The sequence below is a fragment of the Cheilinus undulatus genome, linkage group 10 (genome assembly GCF_018320785.1).
Source record: "Cheilinus undulatus linkage group 10, ASM1832078v1, whole genome shotgun sequence".
Lineage (NCBI taxonomy): Eukaryota > Metazoa > Chordata > Actinopteri > Labriformes > Labridae > Cheilinus > Cheilinus undulatus.
Window position 1 is genome coordinate 45,348,177 of NC_054874.1, and position 27,040 is coordinate 45,375,216.

General features: G+C 38.6%; 1 protein-coding gene across 4 annotated transcripts in view; it reads right to left on the reverse strand.

Moving 5' to 3' along the window:
- pde6a (phosphodiesterase 6A, cGMP-specific, rod, alpha) overlaps nt 1-27,040 on the reverse strand; it is a 106,140-nt gene that overhangs the window by 37,939 nt on the left and 41,161 nt on the right. For all 4 annotated transcript variants that reach the window (XM_041797478.1, XM_041797480.1, XM_041797479.1 and 1 more), the window contains exons 13-21: nt 26,707-26,772; nt 26,285-26,431; nt 19,339-19,446; nt 18,744-18,853; nt 14,932-15,019; nt 11,459-11,559; nt 10,573-10,680; nt 10,436-10,499; nt 1,560-1,634 (exon numbers count right to left, since the gene is read on the reverse strand). In XM_041797478.1, coding sequence (XP_041653412.1) covers nt 1,560-1,634; nt 10,436-10,499; nt 10,573-10,680; nt 11,459-11,559; nt 14,932-15,019; nt 18,744-18,853; nt 19,339-19,446; nt 26,285-26,431; nt 26,707-26,772 — 867 coding nt within the window. The remainder of the gene's footprint in view (nt 1-1,559; nt 1,635-10,435; nt 10,500-10,572; nt 10,681-11,458; nt 11,560-14,931; nt 15,020-18,743; nt 18,854-19,338; nt 19,447-26,284; nt 26,432-26,706; nt 26,773-27,040) is intronic.

Below are 27,040 nucleotides of genomic sequence, written 5' to 3' on the forward strand. Positions count from 1 at the left end.
CTGATCTCTTGAAGGCTCTTCGATACAATACAATACGATATGACACGATACAATACGATACGATGCAATACAATATAATACGATACGATACGGTACATTTTGATATAATACGATACGATATGATACAGTACAGCATGGCACAACACAACACAACATGACCGAAACAAACAATACACTATATTAGCCCCTTAGAAAAACTTGTCTTGGACTCCACAGAATTCATGGGAAAGAATTTCCACAAAATCATATGGAAAGTCTTCTTAGAAGAGTGGAGGCTGTTATAGCTGAAAAGGGGGGGGCTCTGCTGACTGCTTTTGTCTTTTATAGTGTATGTCTTCTAAAATCAACATGTACAGGATTTTTATTTAAAGAAGTGTGGTCCTAGAGTCTGATCACCCAAGAGCATGGACTGGAAACCCAGTAGCTTTCAAACAATTGAATGTGATGCAGCGATCACAAATATCAAAAGGGCTTGGCAAAAGAGACAGCCAGCTTTATTAAATTATTTTTTGAAGTGTGCTTTAAGGATGGGTGTGTTTAGTTGGCTAAATGGCTAAATTTGCATATCAATTGACTGATGCAAGATTTAGAGGTTGGCTAAACTAATTACTTATCATTTTTAGTAAGTGTGGGCCTGAACTCCCAGCAAAGTAATCTTTTAAAACTGTAATGAAGCCTCCTGCCTCTAGATGCCACTGTGGCTTCAGGTAATGGCGGCTGCCTTCCTATCAGAGGGTACTTCATTGGACGTTAACATAAGAAGCATAGATCTTAGCTTGTTGTAGGAACAGGGTGGTATGATGGTTTTTGAACCAGAAACTAGAAATTAAGATTTACGAAGGCTGTTGAAGGTTATTCTCACATGTAACTACTCAACTGAAGTGATGAGCAACCACATTAAGCATGATACTGATCTGCAAAGAGGGAAGAAAGCTGTCAGAGCTAATTGCCAACTTTAGCCCTGCTGAACTTATTGACCTTTCTCACATCATACCCACTGACATAATGACCCAGTGATGAATTTGACTGTTTTCTTAGAGTTTTCTCCACATAAGGCTAATTGGTAAAATGCAATTTAAATGTGCATTTGGCCAAAAAGGGAAATGGATGCTTTGGAACATCCTTAGCGTGCTGCACCGTTACATTAGGGTGGTCTAAAACCATGGCTTAGAACTAGGAGACAACTTTAAAGTGCTCATTGTTTCAAACACATAGTTTAACACTGTTATACATGAAGAAATATGCAGAAGTGTATGTATAAAATGGCAAGTTTTACATTTAGTTGCTTTCTCTTTCTAAGTAACCCCGTTTATATCAAATTAAGCTAAGAATTATTTACCAAAAACTGTTTTTTTATAATCTTACTTTGAATTTTTTACTGTCTTAAGCTTGAGGCACTTTACTTCCTGTTTGGATAACATCCTGCTTTAATTTTGAAAGAAAAAGAGGAATTTCTGTTGGTTAAAAGCTATGTCTTAGCTTAACAATGGAAAAATACTGATGCAGCCTCAATCCATCCCTCAAAAGTTGGATAATAATATCACAATTTGCATCCTTACAATGGGCTGTTGCTCCAGGACTGTCCTCTCCAGGTCTCCCTGCTCCCAGAACTCCGCAGCTACAGACAGCGCCACCTACAGGGATGAAAAAAGAAAGTTAAAATCACAGGAACTCTGTGTATGCTGTGCTGTTACCAAATTAGACATGCAAAATTTTGGCAATTGGTCATAACTTCAATCCTATAGTCCTCTGTGGTTTGGAAAAACTAAATTTAAATATAATTTAAAAATCACAGTGGTTATGCAGTAATTAACTTAAAACAGAGATGGTGGCTGCAGTTCATGGGAAAGCTGCTTTAAAATCACCAATAAATAATAAAAGTAAAGAAAGTGTGAGGACAAGCTTCTGGTCTAACAGCTGTGGAGCTGTGAGATTTGCAACCTTGGAAAGATGCACAAACTTCTGCAGCTGTCAGGGAGTTCTGTTTCTAACTCCTGTAAAAAATTCGTTAAAATGAGGTCAAGTGCAAACATAAGCTGGTAAAACAAACAAACAAAAAGAAAAAAACATTGATTTTCTACATGTTTTGTCTGACGCAAAAACAAAACAGGAAGAGGAATGGGGAGCAGAATGTGTTGACATGACAGCTGCATTAGCTTCCCATCTTACATACTATGTACAGCAGACTGAAGCATGCTGCAGTCCAACACAGTTTTTCATTCTTCCTGTCATTTCTGCAGCAAATGCAGCCGAGCATCACAGCTGAACAGACAGCGGTCCTCTGTTGCTATAAAATGTGATTTGACCCTCGGTCAAACTCGTGTATTAATCATGTCTGTGGCGTGCACAACTCTCCCCCCACAGCGAATGAATGTATCTGTGTGAATGTGTCTGTGAATCAGGTGCTGCATCTGATTGCCTGTTAGAGATGCAGCTTCCTGACTGGATTCTAAATCTTCACTGTTGCAGCCTGATGCCCCTTTCACCAGCCACTACTAACAAAACAAGCATGAGACTGAAAACTCACTGAGTCAGTCCCTTGCTTTTGTTCTTTGTGTGAGCATGACTTTTCTGGCTGTGAAGGTTATTTACATTAGAAGGTTGAAAGTTGGATTGTATATGAGTGTTGAAATGATACTTCAACATTTTGGATGAGAATTGTTGGCAAAATCAGTAATTGGAGTGGAGAATGATGAGGAGTGAGTCATCTTGCATATTTACAATCTCTGCAGCCCTCCACTGATCTGGGCAGTATAGCAGAGCGTCTAGATCAGGGGTGTCAAACTCAATCACAGCAGGGGCCGGATTCTGAATTTGGGTCAAACCTGAGGGCCTAACAGGGTCAATATTTAACCATTTAGTGTCAACCTAAATGAGTTTGACATTGTAAGGTCAACATGATGAGTTTTAAACTCAAAATCTGAGATAAAAAGTCAAACTTATAAGTTTTAAAAGTAAAAACATGATATCTAAAGTAAAAATAATGTTTTTAAAAGGCAAAATATGAGACAGAATGCTAAAACCATGATTTTTAACAGTCAAAAAATGAGATAAAAGTCAAAATCATCAGTTTTAAAGGTCAAAATATGAAATAAAATTCAAAATCATGAGTTTTAAGGGTTAAAAAAATGAGATAAAAGTCAAAGTTAGGAGTTGAAATGGTCAGCAAAACTGAGATAAAATTCAAAATCATATTCATCATTCAAAATATTAGATAAAGGTAAAAGTTAGGAGTGGAAATGTAAGCAAAACTAAGAAAAAATATATTAAACAATCAAAATATGAGATAAAAGGAAAAAGTTAGGAGTTGAAGAGTTAGCAAAACAGAGAAAAAAAAATAAAAGTCATGATATCTAACAAACAAAATGTGAAAAACAAGTGAAAGTTAGGAGTTCAAATTCATGAGTTTTAAAGGTAATAAACAGAGATAGAAGTCAAAATTAGGAGTTGAAATGGTCAGCAAAACTGAGAAAAAAAACAAAAATCATGATATTTAACAATCAAAATATGAGATAAAAGTCAAAGTCAGGAGTCGAAATGTTAACAAAACTGAGAAAAAAAATCATGACATTTAACAATCAAAATATGAGAGAAAAGTCAAAGTTAGGAGTTGAAATGTTAGCAAAACAGATAAAATTCAAAATCACAATATTTAACAATCAAAATATGAGATACAAGTGAAAGTTAAGAGTTGCAATTTTAGCAAAACAGAGAAAAAAATCAAAATCATGATATTTAACAATCAAAATGTGAGATAAACATCGAAATTGTGAATTTAAAATGTCAAAATATGAGATTAAATTTCAAATTCATGAGTTTTAAAGGTAAAAAAACAAGATAAAATTCAAAGTTAGGACTTGAAATGGTCAAAATGATATAAAAGTCAAATCATGTCAAAAAAAGGATTTAAAACGTAAAATCATGAATCTAAAAGGTAAACATATGAGAGAAAAAGTTAAAGTTATGAAATGTGAATGTTAAAATATGAAATAAATGGTCAAAACCATAACTTTTAATCATGTGAGATTCAAAATAAAAAATATAGAGAAAACATAAATTTCTCCTACATTCCTGACTTTTTTTCAAATTATTTTTACTGTTTACTTTTTCTCATTTTTATGACTCAGCAAGGATATTATAAATCATCAAGGTTAAGTTTACATTTTTATACTGGAGGAAATCTGCAGACCTCATACTGGTGGGCCAGTTCTAATAAAAATATCATATGATCTGGTGGGCCAGGTATAACTCCACCACGGGCTGGATTTGGCCCTCGGTCCTTGAGTTTGACACCCTTGGTCTAGATGGAAGCTTTTTCCCAGTGCAAAACACACGAAAGCCCGCTTGGGGTTTGCAAAAAAATCTGCATGAAAGCCAGCGTCCTTTTAAACCGCCACTGTAGCTACATCATGCTAATCTCTTCTCCAGCCGCCATTGTTTACCAGCTTGCAGTACAACAACTACACCCATAGCTTCCTCTGACTCTCCTCAAATGACACTGATAGGTCTAGACCGGTGTTACTTAACCTCTCTCAACCAAAGAGCCAAACTGTTGAAAAATACCTTTGCAAGAGCCACAATCTAAGTGGTGAAAAGTGGCAAAAATGGGTTAAAGTGGCAATAAAAATACGTTTAAGGCGGCAAAAAAGTGTCAAGAAAGTGGCATAAATGAGTGGCAAGGGACTAAAATTGGCAAAAAGCACCAAAGAGTGTCAAAATGTGAATAAAAAAGTGTTATTCAATGGCAAAAGGCAGCTTAAATGGGCAAAAAGAGGCAAAAATGGAAACAAAAAAGGATACAAAAATTGCAAATAGCAAAAACGGGATAAAGGTGACAAAAATGAGCAAAAAGCGGCAAAAAAGATGGTGCAAAAATAGGCTTAAAGCAGGAAAAATTGATTAAAGAGGCAAAAAATAGCATATAAGGGCAATGGAAATATAGGGAAGAAAAAATAAGGCTGACATATAAAGCCAAATGTGTACGTGTGGCAAACAAACTGATTACTGTGACTTGCAGTGGATAAGGTTTTCTGGGGAGTAATATTTCAAATGAAGACATAAAGTGCCACAAATCACCGCAAAAGAGCCACATGTGGCTCAGTAGCCATACCCTGAGTGTTACTGGTCTAGATATTCTCTGACTGGGAACAAAAGTTTCAGATTGAGTCTACCTCATACAGGCATGGAATCTGGCCAATCCATCAGCTCTGCAAAGTCATAAGAAATTAAATAAAAAATTTAGAAAAGTCTACAAAGTTACGCCGTTCTTTCTGCACTGCACAACTGTTGCCAATTAGGATATCCTACTTCTTATTTTAGGAGGATCTTTATATTCCTTGTTAGATTTCACCTCTCCATGCACCTTGTGAGTCAGCTCCACATCCCACACACCCCGTCAGATAATCTCTCGGCTGCATCGGCCTCCCTCCTGCGAGTTGTGCTCTAAAAGTAGTTTGATGACTAACTCGTCCTTTTAAAGGTGAATTCCACCCTGAATACAGCCGTAACATATTGTAGCTGTCATACAAAACTCTATAAACTCTGGTTCTGAAGATTGTTATGTTCAGAAAACTGCAGATACTTCAAACCTAAATTGAATTTAAGCAGCATGGATCCCCTTTACTGTTAAATGAGTCTTTTTTTATGGTGTTACAGTTTGATTGAAGTTGATGACTTTCTAAAAAAGTCTTCTGAGGTGCATAGTAGTACACTTGGATTTTTAAGGATGATAGAAATCCCTCTTAGATGTTATGGAACAACAATAGCTGGAGCTGCTTTTTCTTGACAACACATTCTGCTGACATTTTTATGACACATTTTATTTTTCACTCAGTTTTGCTTCCCACACACACAGAATAAGTCAACGAGCTGCAGCAGCCTCGTGGCAATTGTTCCCCCCCTAAAACACGCTGGATGACTAACTCTTTCTAAAATGAGGTTTCTACCCTGAATGCAGGATTCACATATTATTCATCACATCTCACATTGCTCCATTTTAGGCCTGAGAGGGCTGACAAAACAGGCTTTCATCTCATCAAGACACAAAGCCTGAAACTGCAGCGTGATCCGTGAAGAAGATTCTCATTTATGGGCAACTGTGAAAGCTTGATAGGAGGATTTCAACAACATGTAAGAGAAGATTTCCTGTTTGATAAAATGCCACTCAAATCAGCCCCAAAGAAACATTGCTTGTGTCTTGAAAGAGAATTTCAGCAGAATACAGGCAGCTGGAATGATCAGCATCAATTTGTCAAATGAGAGGAGAGATTTAAAAGCAGTTTGATAATTGTGCAGCCATACAGAAAAAAATCTCCCTGAGCAGAATTACATTGATCATTACTGCATTATGTCTAACATAATTTAACATCAAACATGTTGTATTTTGTTTGGTTGGCCAATCAAAATTAGCATGTTAAAATTCCTATCTCAGGGGTCATCAACTACATTTGTACAAGAACCAGCTAATAGCTATGAGACACTGTGATGGCTGGTGTGTTAAATGAACTAAATAAACATTTTTGTCTAATTTACCCTTTTTTTAGTCTTTAGTAGTGAACTCAGTCCCCATTCACACAGTTAAATCCCTATACTGTAGCCAGCCACAAGGAGGGGATTGAGGTATTTAAGCCACATACTGTATTTCTGGGGCTGGCATGTAGTTTCATGTGAATACGTCCTCATTGCTGAAAACACATACAGGAGAAAAGATATGTTGTTTTAATTGTCAGGCAGAGAAAAATAAACTCTGCTGCTTTAATCAAGAATGGACTTATGAGTAAGTTTTTCATGCATCTTACTCGCTAATATTGGTTAATAATAGTTGGACTTTTGTAAAACTGATCAAATATTAGGCAAATATTTTAAAAGATGTTTCAGTCTCACTTATTTTTGTAGTTACTTAAATATCTGTAGAGATTTAAAAAAGAAAAGACAAAAAAGATAACCTAAATACAGCAATATTTTTTTTTGTCCTCTGCACTTTTTCTGAATTTAATCAAGTTTCTAGGGGCCGGATGGGAAGCTGTTAGGGGCCTGATGTGGCCCCCAGGCCTCCAGTTGATGATCAGTGTCCTATCTGGATCTAGGTACTTGTTGTGTTGTTAGCCCTACACTACTGGTTGATGATTTAAAACAAAACAACCAACAGAACAAAAACTTCATAATTAAGTCTCCCAATTATCAAGGCACATTAGGGCCACTCTAAAGAGTAAAATACATGAAATATGTGTTAACTGAGTCACAAATCTCAGGATATTTCAGTTTAAAACATCTAAATTTGCAAGAAAGAAAAATCAAGTTAAAAAGTAGTACATTGTGGGTTTAGAAACTCCAAAGTTGTGCTTTTGGGAACCCTCAGAGCAGCAGAATTTTTTTTAGCCTTCCCCAGATCTGTGTCTGTCAAGAGTCCTTGTCTCTGAGCTCTGCAGGCAGTTCCTCTGACCTTTGACCTCATGGCTTGTGCCAAACTTCTTCCATTTGAAAATTATGGAAGCCACTGTGCTCTGGGGAACCTCAGTGCGGGTTCCCAAGAATAGTTACCATGAACACTCATGTCAGTGTGATATTTCAGTCTGTATTTTTGCAGAAGTGGAAAGTAATTAATTTACTCAAAAAACTGTAACTGAGTAGCTTTATTGTATACTTGTATTTTTTTTAAATAGTTTTCAAAATGACTACTTTAACTCTTACTTAAGTATATTTTGAGTGAAGTATTGTACTTAATTACATTTTAAAAAGCATTGAGTACTGAGTGAAAAAAATAAACACTAAAGCCTCAAGGAGGTCTAAGCTTTCTGCAAACAACATGGAAACAACCAGTCAGTACGTGCAAATAGTAAGATAATATTTCCATATTTCTTCCCAAAACAGCTGCTGCTTTGTACTTTAGGTTAGGTCACACCTGTATGATGAATAACCTGGTAGGAGGTCTATATTTTCTTCTTGTTATTGTTCATTCAGGATAGGTCATATTTCCCTATGACAGTTCCTTGGGTATCAAAAGTACCTACTCGGTACTTTCAGTATATTATTTATAACTAACTTTTCACATTTACTTGAGTAGATTTATAGACCAGTACTTTTACTTCTACTCACGTACATTTTAAGCAGAGTAACTGTACTTTTACTTGAGTACAATAGTCTGGTACTTTTTCCATCTCTGGTTATTTGTGATACATTTTTTAAAATTCTGTTTTCACTTCGTCATGCAGGGATACTAAGAGTAGATTGATGAGAGGTTTTTTTTTTACCTCTGCCAAGGAGGTTATTTGATTGGGTGGGTTTGTTTGTTCATTTGTTTGTTAGTTTGTTAGCAACATAACTCAAAAAGTCATGGACGGATTTTCAGGAAATTTTCAGGAAATGTCAGAAATGTCATAAGGAAGAACTGATTAGATTTTGGGACTGATCCAGATCACCGTCTGGATCCAGGAATTTTTTAAAGGATTCTTTACTAATGGGAGATAGGGCTGATGGCGGAAGTCTGCGCTGTTACCACTTTACACCAGGAGATGGCGGACATGAGTAACTTCAATCCCAGCAGCATGTTTTTGGTGTCTTTCTATTCAAAGTTTTGGAGTTTATAGGGTTTGAAAGACGCACGCCCGGTTGAGGAGACGAGTCGGAGCGTAACAGAGAAAAAGACAACGAATTGTAGTTAGAATACTCACAATGCTGGGAGGAATAGAGGAATATTCACCCTCTGCCATGACTTTCAGTCGTCCGGTGAGACCATGGGTGCTTCCGCCATGACAGTCCACACATAGTAAAGCCAATGCTTTGCCTCACCGTGTCTCCAGCCCACCAGGGAGGGAGTAACCGGCGAATTAGATTTTGGGAGTGATCCAGATCACTGTCTGGATCCAGGAATATTTTTAAAGGATTTTTCACTATTGGGAGTTAGGGCTAATGGCAGAGGTCTGCGCTCTCTGAGTGCTTTTCTAGTTTTACTGTTGCATCAGGCTGCAACATAACAACACTGAAAAAAGTGAAGGGGGTCTGACAACGTTCTGACTGCACTGTATACCAGGGCAAGTATTTTCCCAGATTTTATAGCAAACCACAATATAACAAACTGGCCCCTAATATGGATCAGATCAACCAAATTACAGGTGTGAAAATGCCTTAAACATACATTTCTTGAATAATTGTGGTGCCAAGAGTATACTTCCATTTTATGGTTTTTAATGTGGAGTACTTTTTAAATGGTTTTTGAGTATTTATTAGTGATTATGTTCTTTGGGTTTTTATATCTTTGTATCACACTGCTGTGGTCTGTAAATACATTATTTGCTTCTAAATACATGCATGCAGATGCATAGTGAAAATGGCAAATGAATGGAATTTCAAATCTTGTGTGTAACGGACAGTGTATTAATATCTAAATGGTCAGAGTCACTAAGTCTAATATCCATCAGGGAACCAACTTTCTGTTGCATGAGAGCCTGTGAGAGTGCATGCTTCTCCATGCGTTTCTGTTTATTAGACAGAATACACATTGGAGCGGGCCACTACCACCACCAGAGTCTAGGCTATGCTGGGAAGGCCTCCTATTCTACTGTTGGCCTTCCTACCCATTTAAATTCATGAAAACATATAGATGGGGTCTAATTGCCTAAAATTTTGCACATTTTTTCTATTTTTCTATGTTGTGTACTGAACAGAATTATCTCAGATTGCATGAATTCAATACGAAAGAGAACCTCAAACACTCTCTGAGTCCAAGAAGCACACATTTCTACTTTTTTGGTGTAAAAAATCATTGCTCACTCAAAAATAAACTGTTTTGTCACTAAAACTGGAGGAAAATCTCTGTAAATTCTGTGCCAACTATAAGGAATTATCAGCCAGTCAATGGTGGATCAGATCAGAAGCAACAGCTTGCTTTGTCTCTTTTAAATTCAGTCAACATGAGCATTACTATACCACCTGCTGTGTTTTAAATTACCATTACTATATTTTTTTTCTCATGGGATGTTTGTTGATGCCATTGCTCTATGAGTTTATATGTGAATGAATAAGGTGCTTTTGAAAGACAGCATATGTTCACAGTCGATTGCAGACAAATGAAGGTAAAAAAATCACCCTCCTACAGCAGCTTTCCAACAGCCAGAAATGCTTCTGTTCGTATTGATATTCCCGTATGCGCAGGCTTTATGGCGATGTGTCTATTACATACTTTACTGAAATATAACGCTGAACCTGCCAGGCGGTGATGAGGGGAATGAAAAGCACCAAGTAGCTTTTGATGCATGAGGGCGTCAGGAATCACTGCTGAACGCTGCTGAGAGAAATGGCAGCGCTGACAAAATGTCTTTCTAGGTCTACTTTATCATTGGTTCCCCTCTCACAGGGAGTATGTGTGTCTTATTACTGTGAACAGCTGGAGTGCCATTTTCCAACTACCACTGTGAAGCATGAAAAAGACCACACACACCTTGCTCTGAATCTCCCACGGTTTGGCGATGGCAGACAGGTCGCATGCAGTCATCATCATGGCCCTGGATACACAACGCATGAATCAGAGCTGTGTTCACCTCAGTTCCATGTATGGGTTTGTGTGGTTGGGCTTACATGACGATCTCTTTACGTGTGGTCTCCAGCATCATGTACTTGGTCCAGTCGGCCCAGTTCTCGTAGGTCTTTGACTGATCCACGATCTTCTGGAACATGGTCCTCTTCCTGCACAGAAATACCAGATCATTCAGTGAGTTATATTTGTTTTTAGCCAGAGTGTTTCATAAGGCTCCTGCAGGAGTCCTCGTATCTTTTATCTGATGCTCTATCTTTTTATTTGTCATCATGATTTTGCAGAGGATGGTTCAGAAAAGTCCAACAGCAGCAACTCCACTGTGATAACAGTGTTTTCAGGTATGAGGGTGGATGTTTGCTGAAGAGGTTCTTCATTTTTAAATTCTTTTTTGCTCCACTTCAAAACACAATATCTTATGTATCATTGTCAGAGGGCACAGATAGTTTTTGCAGTACGTGGACGGTGATCTTCTCTGTTTTTTTTTTAATAAAAACCATATCATTATATTCGAAATTTTTAATCTTGATCAATTTAGCGACTGTTTCTTTTCTCTTTGATATCACAATTGAATTATACCCGTCTTCCACCCATGCAAAAATACATGCAGAAGGCCAACTATGAGAATTATTTAGAACCCAATTCCAAAAGAGTTGGGACAATGTATAAAATGTAAATAAAAGCAGAATGTAATGATCTGCATGTCTCATAAACCCATACTTGTTTCAAGACAGAACATAGACAACATATCAGATGTAAAACAGAGATCTTTTTCCATGTCATGACTATGGAATATTAATATATTTATAATTTGGTTGCAGCTACACATCTTAAAAAGGCAAGGATGGGGGCAACAAAAGGTTAGGTAATGTAAATAAATAAATGAATAAAAAGTTGAATAATAATTAGACACGGCAAGTTAATACTGACTTAAAGTAGAGAGCCAGGTCAGTGGCAATGATGGCGATGTCCATGAGGTGGATAACGATGTCATGCTGGCGGCGGTTCAGATTCTGATAAATGTTCATCGACTGAAACACAAAAGAAAACACAAAAACACTTACTGACTGAAAAAAAGTGTTTTTTTCATGTTCATGATTTGCATTCATGATATCTGATTGTAAAGCAGCAACAATACCGAGCATAACACGTCCTAAATATTCATAATCTGGTGTCAAATACAAATTACATGTCCAGAAAACTAACTAATTAGGGATGAGCAACTCTCCGACTGTTCTGAAGAGCATCATTAGGTATGGGACGTAAGCATAAGATCATCTTCTGTTCAGTTGGACTACAAGCTTCCTCCACTGCTGTGGACTGCCATGAAGGTTGTGAGGAGGACTGAAAACCATTTCTGCAGTCTATGAGTAATCTGTTCTCAGACAATGATGGAGAGTATAGCCTGATCCATCTCATGTCCTCCCCTCTGAGTTCCCAAACGTAAACTGAACCAGTTGGAGAATTTATGTGTTCCCACCTCTAAAATAAAAAACTGATACCCTCCCTAAAGCTAGATCAGTTGTGCATTAAAATCAGTTTTCTCTTTCCCTCATCTGTTCTCTTTTTATCTTTTCTTTTGTTGTATTTGATTATTTCCCCACTATCATTTATTGTAATTCTATGCAGATCTAGTGTAATGTGGGTCATTCTTTGTTTTTCATGGGCATATGCTTCAGCATTGGTATGTGCTAGTTTGAGAGCAGGTGGATTGTTTGTTCACATGTGGATGGATGCAACTTCCATTAGTCTAATTTGATACTGTGGTGAAAGCTAATGAGTTAAAGCAATTGAAGTCACAGCCAAATTTACCTAAAAGAGAAAAAAATGCATCATACTGTGTTGTGTTGCATTGAATGTTATCATTTCATATCATATGATATTGCATCATAATGTATTGTGTCATATCGTATCCTATCGTATGGCATTGTATTGTGTTGTGTCTTGTTCTACCATACTGTATCATATTGTAAATCATATCATGTTGTGTTGCTTAATATCACATCATACCCTATTGTGTTGTATTGTACAATATCTTATCATATTTTATTCTGTTGTATTGTATCAAATCATATCATACTGTATCATGTCCTGTTGTATTGTAATGTGTTGTATTGTGTGGTGTTGGAAAATGTCTTATATCATATTGTATCTTATCATATCGTACCATGTGTTGCTGTATTGCATCGTATCATTTATCATATTATGTCCTGTTGTATAGTATTGTGCCATATCATAACATATCATAAATCATATCATTGGTGTCGTGTTGTATTATCCTGTCATATTGTGTTGTATTGTATCGTATTGTGTGATGTGGGATCATATCTTATTGCATTTTGTCATATTGTATCATATCCTGTTGTATAGTATCCCCTAGGGGTTGCACGACTTCAGAATTTTTAAAGTTGACTTTCGTGATAAAAGTCGACTCGACTTCGACTAGTCATTGATTAAATCATGAATGAATCTAAAGGAGAAGTCAATGGTTTAAAATAACCAATTACATATATAAATTCTGCAAATCATAATCCATATATAGAATTTACAAAAAAAAAAAAACAGGAAAAGAAAAACTGATGGACTGTTAGTAGATTTCTAGAGTGGCACATTATCTGCCTTACTTTCCATCTTGTTGGTGTTCATTGCTTCATTTTATGTTAATTTAGCCTTTATTTAACCAATTTTGACCTAAGGCCACCTACAAAATGCCCTCTAAAAACATAAGTATTGCTCAGATCACACAGATATTTATAGTGTTGAGACTAGATCAGTCTTGTGTTTTAAAAAATTGATGGGATGCTCCCAAGTAACTTACTTGTATTTGAACTTGTATTGACCATGAGTTTTGTTTTACCAGCATTTTAGACCATGTTAAGTTTTTGCAGACAAGACTCAAAAACACTTAAAGCAGATTAAAAACTCAAAGGCCTGCAAAATTAATTAACAACAAAAAATAATTATAATGGTGTCATCTGCTTAAAATAATATGAGGCATTTGACAAGTTTTCCCATAAATTGCTGACATGAATAGAGAATAAAATAGGTCCTAAAAGTGACCTCCAGAAAAGAAGACACAAATTCATTTATCTGAACACATTGCCAATCAAAAAGTTGGCAGACCACGATGCTGCTTGCTCACAAGCCCATGTGATGAAGCACATTTATCAGTAAACTGTGGTCTACAGTGCCAAAAATCTTACATAAATCAATAAGAAGTGCTACACTTTAGGCATTGTAAATGCCTAATCTTGTGATGCATGACTAGTTGACTTCAAGCAAAAAGAGTCACAGCCATAAAGTCAGCTGGTTGACTAGTCGACTACTCTATGCAGCCCTAGTATCCCATCATTTCGTACTGTGTTGTGTTGTATAGTACCATATCATGTCGTATTGTCATGCTGTAATTTTTCATATCATAAATCACATTGTATTATATCCAGTTGTCTGGTATTGCCTCATATAAAACTGTATTATGTCGTATTGTGTTGTGATGTATTGTATTGCGCCGTAAGATATTGCCTCGTCTCTTGTCATATCATATTGTATGGTAGCTTATCATATCATGTTGTATCATTTAATATCATATTGGTTTGTTGTGTTTGTCTCAAATTGTGTTGTATCATGTTGTATAGTACTGTATTTTGTCGTGTCATATCATATCATATCCTGCCGTATCATATTATGTCATATCTTATTTCATATGGAGAGAGCACACAACCTTCTTCTATTTAAAATAAAGTGAATTACAACATTTTCTCCAAAATATAGTTCAAGGTAAGCAAAGTTACTGCTCATAAAAACTACTCAAAAAGGACCAGTACACAAAAAAGATGCAATTCTCTGCCTTAACATTAGGCAGCAGTGTGATTTCTTTGCTAGTTAAAATGCCAGATTTTGGTCCCACAACATTTTCTCTCCTTGTTTGTGAACAGGAAACCATGGCAACTGAAACTTTGCATATTATAATGGAACTGGAGCTGAAAAATACTGAGCAGCATTTGATTATACTGAAATCATTGCAGTAAAGAGAAGAGAGCTAAATCAGTGTAGGTAGAGAACAGGGGGACATTTTTTGCATATGTTCAGCCACTGAGAAACATGAATTATTTGCCAATATTCGGTACTTTTGGATGTTGGCATGTAAATTTGAGAAATTTGAGAAATTTGTTTACATCTTCAGCTTTTATTGATGTTGACACACAAATCAGGCTTAGAAGACCATTTGGGTCCTAGAAGTAAGGCAAGGCTTCATTACAAACGAAAAGAAACAATGGCTTTTTTCACAAAGCAACAGGGGGAAACTTGAGAGGTGCTAGGTAAGTGTGTGTCAGCTTCCACTTCCTTATATTTATTGCCCACTCCTGTATGCATGCGTGTGCGTTTGATGAACTGCAGCATACCTCATCTCTCAGCAGCGTCTTCCCAAACTCCAGATGGTGTCTTTCCAAGATGGAGGAGCCGTGAAGTTTGGCCAGAGGATTACCAGACCTAGGAACACACAGACACAGAGCATGTTGGGGAGGTTCTGCTGTGATAAATCATGCATGTTGAACCCGGGGTGGGCCTGGCCTGCTGTGTCTGCGGCTAATGGCGGCTCTCATTAGCTCATCAATCAGCAGGTGGAACAGAGCAGCTGGAGGTGTATCTGGTCAATATCAGCTCATTGATGTTCTCTGTGTGTGATGTTACCTTCACCTAAAGAGCTGAGGTCAGCTCGTCCGTACATGGGAGGAGTGGCTGATGTCACTTTGAGTCAATTAAACACTCTCAGAAATACCAAACAGACGATTGCCAACATGACAGAAAATAGGTCATGTCTGCAGCTAGCAGGAAAGAAAAGAATACTTTTATGCTTCTTAACTGTCTGTCATTGTTTTTTTTCTCTTCAGTTTATCATCTTACTTTGACATGATATGTCAGTTTTCATGTTATGATACCTCACCATTAGTAGGTCAGTGCTGCTTGTAGTTTGGTTTCTGTTTTATACTCCAAAAAAGGGCGACTAAAAGGGTGAAGTTCATCTTTATTCAAATAGCATTTAGAAAAGCTGAACAGAAAGTAAAACCCTGAGATTTTTCATGTTTGACAAACAGTAAGCAATAATGTCAAAAACTTTTTTTGCACAAACTTGTTCTCCCATCTCTTGGAGACCAAAAAGTGACAAAAAAATCATTCTGTGAAAAAAAAGTCTTCAAATGTAGCTCCATTTGAGCCATTATTCAAAGCAGCTCCAGTCTAGAGTAACACAGAGGGCCACATTACAGGTTCTCTGACCCCCCCATCCTGTTCTATGTCTGGTCTTCTCCTCTAGGATATACGTTCACAGTTTGACAAAGTACAGCACGATGAAAGAACAATCCCCATCCCATTGGTTGCCAAAACCCAGTCACCGTGGGATACAAAACAGAGAATATGGTGGACAGCATTAGCTACTAGCTGCAAAAATGACTGGAAAATGGATTAAAAGGAGTTTAGAACCAGAGTTACTGGCATGGATTTACTCTTTGAAAACCCCAGAAAGGCACCCAAGTTCCAGGCTTGCTAGTTAAGCCTCAGTACGGGCTACAGAGGCATGGATAGCATCATTAGAATGGCAAAATGAAGGGATTCCATAGGGGGAAAAAGTAAGAAACCAGATTTATGGTTCAAAAGTTATTTAACTTTTTATAACCTGTGTCTCTTCTTGTGGTATATGACAACACTAATCTCAGAGAGTCATGCTGTTAGCATCTTAGCTTGCATTAGTGGATAATGATGTGTTTCAGGTGCAGTTGGTAAAATGACAACAACAACAGTTTCAGACTGGCTGCATATTTTTCTGTGTTCAGCTGCCTTTGTGTCTGCCCTGGCATGTACCATCATACCAGTGTATGATGCATGTTGGTTTTGTCTCACAGCAGCGTTGATTTTGTTGACTAAAACTATAACTAAAAATGTTCGTCGACAGCCTTGACAAAAACTACACAAAGACTAACAAAAATAGGTCTGTGATGACTAAAACTGACAAAAAGTAAGTTTAGTTTTCATAAAGATGACTAAAACTAGACTAAAATGTAATTTAGTTTTCATCGGACTTTCAAAATCAATATTTCTCCACTGTGGGTAAATCTGTCAAAATACAATGCATCTGTATCTATTCTGCCTCTCAGCTGTAGAAAGCAGGGACCCCAGGTTTGGCAGAGTTCAGAGAACACACATCCATGATTTGGTACCAGATCTAGGCAAGAAAGTAAATGCTTGGACTAAAGACTAAAATGTGAGGACTTTTTATGGACTAAAACTAGACTAAAATGTATTTGTCGACTAAAACTAGACTAAAACTAAGGAGTAGTAATGACATAAATGTGACTAAAACTAAAAGACATTTCATCTAAAGACAAAGACTCGGACATTATTTAAAAGTAGCTGCGAATAATCAACACTGTCTCACAGCCATGTCTTTCTTCATAAGTTAACCTTAATAATTCTTCCTACAAGTGAGGCGAGTCATAGAATAGCCAAACTGAACCAGGAAAATTTCAGATTAAAAGCATCCTGTAGAAATGAATGGGGTTTCTCCACAGAAATGCTAAACTGGGCTTTTACTTTGAAAGGTAAAAACCAGAAGTACACTTGTACTGTGTTTATCTTCCTTGTGATATATTCTACCAGTGTGAAAACAGACAGCTTCATTAACAGTTGAGGTTTAGAGAACAGCTTTGTCAGCAGACATGTTTCAGCTTGTGGCCTTCATCACGGTCATCAAGAAAGAGAATGCAAACATTCTACTAAAGTGGACATACAGAAAGTACTGTGAAGAACTTTTAGGCATGTTTGGGTCAAAAACTGAGGCTGAATTAAAGCATAGATGTGGCAGGTAAACCCGCCTGAGGGTACCATTGGGTAGGATGGAGAAATGACAACCCTGGTGGTGCTCTGGATGTCTTTGCATGTAACCAGGGGCATGGGAAAATAATCTGTAGAAAAAATAACACCTTTAGGGTGGAGTCAGGGCAGGATGTGGTGAGGAAGCACATCCTAGGGTATCACCCAGGCAGGAAGTAGGGTCGCCACAAGCCCCTAATTGTGCTGTGGATGTCCCAAGGGCCCAAAAACCACCGGGCATGTTACCAGGGGTGAAAGGCCCAGACAAAACAGACTCTTGCCCCCTATAGTCCAAGGTAGTGGGCCCCTCAGTGAATCTTTGGTGCCCTGCATACCTAAAACTAATGCATAGGACTGTATCTGCTAAAGCTAGGTATATAAGGCCCTCTACTTCAAATTTTCTTTTGGCTGAGAGACACAAATGGCTCAAGGAAAAAACAGGCGAGGCCTCTATTTTCTAGAAGGGGGAGGCTTTTTTTCTACTCTGTTGTTATCAGTTTACTCCATCACCTGTAGGAGGTCTGGTACATTACAAAGCCGATTGGCTGATCCCACCCATAGGTCACCAGTGACGATGATCAGCTGCAAGAATCCTGTTTTTAATGACTGTTTTTTTTAACCTACATTGAATCTTAACTAACTTAACTATTAGATGTGTAAATATCTGTTTTTGTGACAAAAATTAATCACGAGGAAATAGATGTTCATTAAAAGTTTTGTCCAGTGAGCAGACACTTCCCAGACAGCACACGTACGTCTCGCTGATGTCGACCTTAGAGAAGCACGTTGGCCCGCAATTTCTAATGTCTGACAAGCATTGGCCGAAAAGGCTGTATTTTCCCAGCTCATTAAATGTCTCAGCAAGGCCGGTTTGGGGTCGGCTAGCCGATCCCGTCGTGCATTCAGGACCAGAGGGTGGTGGTTATGCACTGAAGGTATTTGCCACCACTGTTAAGAGAGGAGGAGGAGGAGGAGGAGAAGAAGAAGAAGAAGAAGAAGAAGAAGAATCTGTGTAATCTTAAAAGTCTGACCTAAATAAAAAAAGGTTACATAACTGAAGTTGCATCTGCAGAGTACCCTGGCGCTACAGCTTTAATCGTTCAGACGTCATGTGGTGGTAATTTTAGATTAAATGCAGATGTCTCGGCAACATATTGGTATCCAGCAAATGCTCTCCCTGGGACATCTTGGCGATGTTACTTTAAAAGTCAGGCTGACATCAGTGCTATGTTTGTGTGCTGTCTGGGTCTTGACCCTGCTGCTCTGTCATGTTTATTTGTCACTTTAAATTGATTATGACATGATAAAACCCCCAAGACTCCCCTCTTCTCCCGCCCGTAGCTCTTACTTCATCTGGTAAAGGTTGTTGGTTCCTCTGTGGTCGATATCGTGGCAGAAGCCGGCAGTCACCATGGCCATACACTCCAGGTCTGTGTAGTAACGCTTCAGATCACCTGTCTAACAAGATAAACAAAAACAAACATGGGAGTGAGATAAACAGAGGAGATTAATTTTAGTCATGGGGTCAGTTGTACACAGACGGGTAGTTAGTCATTCATGATTCACTGAGTAAACAAATATCACCGCCACATCCCCCAGTAGGGTCTGTTTGAATACAAACAGCAACAGCACACACTGGTTTCCTTATTAATGGCCAGTTCAAGCAACTCTGACTCACCTTTCATTTAAAGATACACTTCATTATCTCTCTCACCTACACACAAACAAACACACACCAGCAGGCATGATCACATATACAGTAAATTCCCCATGACAACGGGGAATGAAAGAGGAGGAGAAATAATGATCATTACTTGGAGTCACGGAGAAGAGGAGGAGGGGGAGGATGAAAGATGAGGAGAGATGAAGAGGACGAAGAGATTCAGAGTAGGTTTACTGGGAAAGAGGAAGAATGGGAGGAGAGGGAGGGAGGTGTGTCTAACCATGAGCAGGGTGAACATGGTCTGTCCGACGTTGAAGCCGTGCCTCCAGTTGTGGTAGGTGATCCTCCTGTAGCCTTTACTGAGCGAGAACATGAACCTCACCAGGACCTGGACAACAAGCAGGTTTATGTATTCAAATCAAGCTTAGAAATTAAAAAAATACTTAAATGAACTTCACCACTTACAATATTTTAGTATGTACATCTTAGTTTAGCTTGCTGGTAACACATAATGGAAATTGCCTTTGATGCACTAAGAGATAAGCGTAACTTTATCTTTTGAAAAATACTTTCCATTTGACAATAACTTACATCTTTTTTAAAGGAATATTTTTTTTTTCATTTGGTCAAGAAAAGCAGATTTATGAGCACTCCAGTCCATAAGATTAGACCCTCATGGCAGTGCTTCCCAAAGTGTGGGCTGGGGTATCAAAGGTGGCCATAAACATAGTTTGAAAAAAATTGAAATAATATTGTAAATGATAATAAAATAATACTAATTCCCAGATTGATTGACATCTATGACAGCTTTCTATCATTTATTTGGTACGATGTACAGAAGTAGTGTCATGGTTAAACCATGAGAGTCCAGCTGCAGACTGCAGATCTCAGCCATCCCCACTTGCAAGACCACTACTGTGAGACACTGCCTCTGTCAAAGAACATGCAAAACTTTCAAAATAAGATTGGATTAAACTTCTGGTCAGGTTAGGGTAGTGGTTCCCAACCTCTTTTCTTTTGAGCCCCCACTACTTGCATCCAAGAAAACGTAAGCCCCTCCCCCCAGGAGCGACAGAAACAAAGTAGCCCTAAACATAAATAATTTTAACCATTGTATGAATTATTTATAAGGGTTAAACCATGATTTCTGTTAATATGTACTCTAACTTTAACAACCTCAAAGCAGACAGAGCCTCACAACCCCTTGAGATCTCCCCCCTAAGGGGGTCTCAGACCCCAGGTTGAGAACCAGGCAGTTAAGGTAATATGGGGCATGGCCTCTTGGAGACCGTATTAAAAAAATCCTTAAAAACCTCTTAAGTTAGTGGTTAAGGTAATGATTAGAAGCTAGTCCTCCATGAAAACACTAACACAGCTAAAGTAGCTAAGGCTAAAGCTGATGCAGCTGAGTCTAACATAGCCACGTTAGCTTTAGTTACGTCTGCTAAAGCTGACATTGCTACATTTGCTAATGGAGTCAAGAGCTGGATATGTTCACTGGCCTCACAATCACATATCATGACACAGATGGCATGATATGATACAATATGTATCATGATACATGTTGATTTGAGGTAATAAACATGAACTAATAAACAGTCCCTACACTGAATTCACCACAGCTGCTCTTCTTTATAGTAGAGGATAACAGACAGGATATAGATTAAAGATTTTTACACTTTAAAACAATTCAATGCTGATTTTCAGAGACCAAAGTAAATCAAATTAGTCTAATTATAATCACTTGGCTATCAATAAATGCAAATACAGGGATAAATAACTTAAAATATCTCCCTCTTTAGTCTCTCTTGCTGTTATTCATCATATTTTTCATATGATATTCCAGCTTTACTTAATTATAAGCCCACTTTAACTTGTAAGAATGACTTTTTGCTTTACTTCTGCATAAAATGGCACCACTGTTCCTGCATCTGCATGAGTGAGGATTAGACAGTGTTAACACTGCCTGCAGCAGCTGCCTGAAGCTGAAATCATCACTGCTGTGTGGCTCATATCTTTACAAACAAAGCATGAAGTGCTGCTTATGATCTACTGATCAGAAGTTATTGGAAACTGAGCTTAAAGCATCATTCAGTGCTGGTTGGGATGGCACACTGATTAGCCCGGTGAGCTAGCCGTTGCTGCTATCTGCTAACTGCCTGGTGTTATGTATCATTGTAGATTGGTATTCCTGCAGTATTCCTGTTGTTTTAAGACACCTGAAATAATCCACTATCTCTGTTTTTAGCCTACTGGCTGCAGATAAACACGTGATCCATGTTCCAAGAAGCCCCTGAATGCAGTGTGCAGTTCGGGCAGCACTTAACGTTTGGGGCGGGCCCAAGGTTTGACTCCACCCATCTCAATGTTACATAAACCAATCGTTTTCAGTCTGAGAAGCCCCTGACTGCAGAGTGCAGTTCGGGCAATGCTTGACGTTCCTGAGCTTCACTCTCATCGTCAGATGATGAGGAGGAGGAAATATCGTCACCATCAGCCTCTTCCAGTTCAAAAGACTGGTCGAGGGCACGACTGACTTTCATACAAAAGTGTCTTGTCTACAAACAATCCTCTACTCCAGACCATATCCAGCTGTCCTCCTTCTCTCTCCCCTCATCCACAAACAGCTGAAACCTCGTTTCTGTCTCTCCCATACTCTCCCAAAAAATAACTCCTAATCAGCTAAAAAAACACCTAAATTTTTCTTCCACCCATCTACATAAACTCCAAATCAGTAAATACCTTTCCAAATACTGCTTACTCGTGGGCGGAGTCAAATGCTAGATTCAGCCAATAGCATGCTGAAGTTGAGCGCCGCCTCAGCCAATAGTATGCTGACGTTGAGCTCCAACTCAGCCGATGAAATGTCGACGCTGAGCAGAGTTGAGCTTCGCCCCAAACTGCACACTGCAGTCAGGGTTTCTTGCATGTTCCTGGGCCAAGTACTTGTTATGGTTGAGTGAGGCATGCGTTGCAATATGGAGTTTCACGGCTGCTGCCCTGTGCTGGCTTTTTGTTAACTTCACCATGTAGGAAATCTATTTTAAAGCTGCTGTCACAGCATACACGGCCATAACAATTCTGCAAAATCTGTATTGATTCATGTATATGCAAGGTGTGGGGGACAATATATTGCTGTGACTTTTTTTTTTAGCACAGTCCTAATGTAGTAGCATTATTTATGTGGCTAACATAGCTACATAAGCTGACCCCTTTTCTGTTTCATTTGTCTTTGCAGTGTGTTTTTGCGTGAATGTAACAGACTTTTGTTCATGAATAAACTTCAATTAAAAGAAAAAACGTCCTAAAAATTGTACCAGCAAATTACGTCTCTTCCATTCTGACAGTAGTGGTCTGCAAAAGAGGACGACTGAGATCAGTGGTCTACAGCCAGATCCCTCTCGATTTAACTAGTGATCATCTGGTGACGCTCTGTACTACATTGTCACATCAGTTATAAGAAATTATCAATGCCTTTAAGGGTCATAGGAAAGGGACACAGAGTGGGTTTAAAGAGATGAATTTTGGAAAAGAAAACAGTCGACTTTGCAGAGGCCTGGTTAAAGACATAATGAATGCTATGGCCTTGTGAATTATACTCGGCTCTGCAAAGGCTTTCCAATTAATATTAATATCTTTTAAAGGGTAATTTTCTGTGTAAAGTAAAAATATGGAGGTTAAATATTTTGAATCTCATGGTTGTTTGAGGTTTGTGTAGCACCAGAACATTTTCAGGTTTAACTTTGGGCTGAGCATACTGAAGTTTGGGAAAGGCTCCCGTACAGTATCTAAGCTAAATTGCATGTCAAAGTCAGCTTCTCTGAGTGATGTGAACTGAGCTTAGAGATTTCCTGATTAACTGTAAAATTTATTTTCTGGTGACAACAGCACAAAATGTCTCTGCAATATGAGACAAGAGCAACGCTTCTCTGCTGATTGTAGCTGCTGGCTTTTGGACATGTCTGGTGTGTTTTTAGCAGGAAGTAAAGCAATATCACACAAAATATGTAGCAATATTTTAAAAACCATCGCAGCTGCGATTTGGCTGCAGATTGGAGGCAGCAGAGTGTCAGAGATAATCACATCAGTGATGAAATCCAGAACATCTCAACCTTGAGTGTGGCATTGTGTTTTAATCTTAAACTTCTCAACAACCCCAGAGGAGTAACTCCTAAAAGCTGGGCCAATAATTGTCACTTCTCTCTGTGTATCCTAAAATAAAACGAGTCGTATCCTGATAATATGGTCTTTTGTTTTACAAGAACTGTTGTCCTCACATTACCTAATGGAATTATAATTCAGGCTTTTGTTCTGCAGAGATGAAGAGTTTTGTTTCATGTTAGGTGAAGCAGTGGGACAGTTACTCCCTTTGAACATCCTTTTGATTGTTAAGCTTGTAATTTTGCATCCCTTTTATAAAGTTATGCTTCATAAGCTTTAGAAAATGTGCTGATCTTTATTTTGGGGGGTGATAAGTTTAACTCCTTCCTACCTCTGATGGGATGAACAGGTCAGTTTTGGGGATGTCTGTATCACAATAAAATTAGAACAGTAAACGCCGCGGGTCATTGGCTGCCGGGCAACCAGAGCAGTTGGCAGCACTCTTGAGTTATATCTTTGAACTGTAGTGTTATTTCACAATAAAGTTGACAACATATGTTGAAACCTATGCCAACAAAGAAGATGGATGGTCCAGGACACCTTTGAGAGAAAGACCTGGAAATTTCCATCCATGAAAAAAGATGAAAAAGAAGACCTCAGTCTCAACTACAACTCCTGGCTTGCTAAAAAGCTAACAACAACCGTAGACATAATATAAGTAGATGCCGCATAGGCCAGTGGGCCGTACGTCAACGCCGCCGCCATTTTGCCAGAGGCATTCCTGGGCAAGATGCCTCACTCCTGTGCTGCGTGGGGCTGACAAGATCGCGTGGAATAACATTGACCAGTGGTGTGCCAGAGGCTACGAAATACTGCCTGATCAACAGGAGACTACTGAATGCTCCCTATTGAGGCAGCATGGAGGCGGCGCATGCTGACGCTCACTCTATAATATTCATAAATGTCTGTATTTCACCTGAAGTCCAAACTGTTATCTTTTTCATAGAAACACTTGGTTATGATATAAAATTCAAGAAATTTGGGTCACAGTTTGTTTAAAAGGATGTGGTGGGTCCTAACATTGCCTTTCTTGACCCATTTTTGTCTCTTTTAACCTGTTTTGCCACTTTTAAACCACTTTTCACCTGGTTCCCTCTCATTTTTGCACCTTTTTGCCTTCTTTGCATCTTTTAACTAATTTTTACCTTTTCCCCAGTTATTTCATTATTTTCCCCCTTAAAATTATTGAAGTTAACTTGTACTTTATTCTCTGGCATCCTGACATTGCACATCATGGCTGAAGTCTGACATTACTTCCCAAATATTTATTCAGTTTGCACATGAACATTATTACTGTGGATAAGAGTGAATTTCAGGTTAAAAGGTCACATATTTTACCAGTTTAAGACAAGTTTATATCAGTTTCAGAGGTCTCCAAAACATGCCTGTGAAGTTTATTGCTGAAAAAACACCCCAGTATTGGATTTTTGCATGTCTATAAACCCTGCTCAGAACGAGTTGTTTCTGTGTCCGTGGCTTTAAATGTTACTGAGCTCTCTGACTCTGCCCCTGACTCCGCCCCTCTCAGGAAATTGATGTGGCTTAATAGATGTGGCTCTCCTGATCCAGGCAATAATACCCAACTGCAGCCGCGGGTACCGCACAAACCATGCCCCCTACAAAACACGCCCACTTGTGCTTATTTGCTTAGTTCAAGGTTAACTTAGATTAGTTTGGATAGGCCTTAATTAGCTTTAGGTTAGGTTTAGCATTCTAATTTCCACTGGTTAGATTTAGGGGTAGCTCATTAGGGGTAGGTGTTTATTTTCATTAATTAGCTTCCTGGGGTTAGGTTTAGGGTTTAAATTCCACTGGTTAGGGTTAGAATTAATTTATTGTATGGATCGATGGGGCGTGTTTTGTAGGAGGCGTGTTTTGTAGTGGCTGCGGCTGCAGCTAGACCCTTCTTGATCCAGGAGAGGAGGGCAGAACTGTCTTCCAAGCAAGGAGGGTCAACCAAACCTAGGGGCGGAGCTAACTCCCCACATGACAACATGAGGGGAAAATGCACACATCTTCTGAAAGGTGTGTGTGTGTGTGTGGGTGGGGGGGGGGTCTAATTCCTGGGGGGATTGTGGACAGGCCAGGGGCACATATTTTTTATTACAGAAGCCTGAAAAAAGTGTGTTTTGCATAATATGTAACCTTTAAGAAAATGTGTTTACCTTTTAATTAGGCTATATTTTCCTACAGCAACAATGAAGTTCATTTTGCTGCTTTTGTAAGAGAGATGGTCATTCAGGTTCAAAATTAAATATGGTTATCATAGCATAACTTAACAATGGACTGTGATTTTCTCAACTTCTCCCCTTTATCCCCCCTCATGGACAGCCTTGCATGCATGCATGCATCATTTACATACAAAAGCAGTTGATACAGTATCTTAGGTTTATTTCTAGTCTTTCTTTTCTATTCACTTCTAAATTCCTTTTCTCTTCAGAGAAATCAATTCATTTAATGCCATTTCAAACATTCTCAAAAGGTCATTTAGCTTTCCTTATTTCCACTGTCATCAAGATTATATAGACAGTCAACAAGCAAAAAGACAAAACAATTAATTACAATGTGAGAAGTGTTCTACAAATGTTACAGTAAAGCTGACAGGGTCAGAGACAACAATGATATGGTGCATTTCTCTCCCAAATACTCACTCACAGATCTCCTGGCTGCACATCCAGTGAGGAGGCTGTGCATGCTTGTGTGTTTTGGCAGAACTTATTTTGCATTTCTAACAGCTGTATACTTTCCAAATCTATCTCATGCTTGCAGTGTTTATGTGTGTCCCACCTCAGCCTGGCAGGAGCCTCCAACTTTGTAAATTCTAAATGGCATGATATTGGAGCTCCCTGAAAACATCTTAATTTTTAAATCTACAGCTGAAAATGAGTCAAAATGTAAAGCAACATTCAGGGGAGAATAGACATGCTTCTGACTTCCTCCTACATCCTTTTCAGGAGATATTACTTCTACAGTCTTAACAGAAAGCAGGCTCTTCATGGTTTGATTTATATTTGTTAATTTAAAATGTTAGAAATAAACTGAATGAAATAGAAGTGACCACTGACCTCTCTGGGAATGTGGAACTTGTCCACCACCTTCAGCTCGTAGTACATCTTGATGCCACATTTCACCAGGTCCAGTTCACTGTGCTCAAAGTCGCAGAAGTGAAACTCAAAGATTTCAGCTTTCTTAGAGTTTGGAAGGACCTCTGACTGTGGACAGAGAGAGACAGATGTGTGTGCAAACAGTTTTAGCTCCAACCAACACACTATTATACAATTCAGTATGTTGAGTGCAGATTTTGGAAGAGGGGAGTAAGTAAGAGGGCATAGATTAAATCTGTGCAATAGATGCAAGCAAAGCTTGTCCTTAACTATAGTTTCTCCTCACACTGCCCTGTTGCATCAGGGGAAATGTAGTTCTTTTTGGGTGGATAATAGATGTTGATTTCAGGCTATTTTCAGGCTGGATGTTTGTTGTTATTTACCAGGATCTCTTGGAGCTCCTCCTCTTCGCACTCGTCGGGCTCCTTCCCCCATCTCTCCCTGGTGTTCTGCAGGAAACACACACATCATCAACGCTCACCTTGGATGAAACGCTTCAGCATCAATCAGCTGACTCCTGATCTGAGGTCAACCTGTGTCATCTCTCTGCCTTTGTCCTCTCCGTCTCTCTCTGTCCACTGACAAATCACCTCATAGAAAACCTGACAGCTTATTTCAGATTATGAACGATGCTCACCTCCTCTTCATATCATCCACATCAACAGACTGCTTTGAGACGCAGCGCTTTTGTTTTATCTTGAGCAAATATCAAAGGAA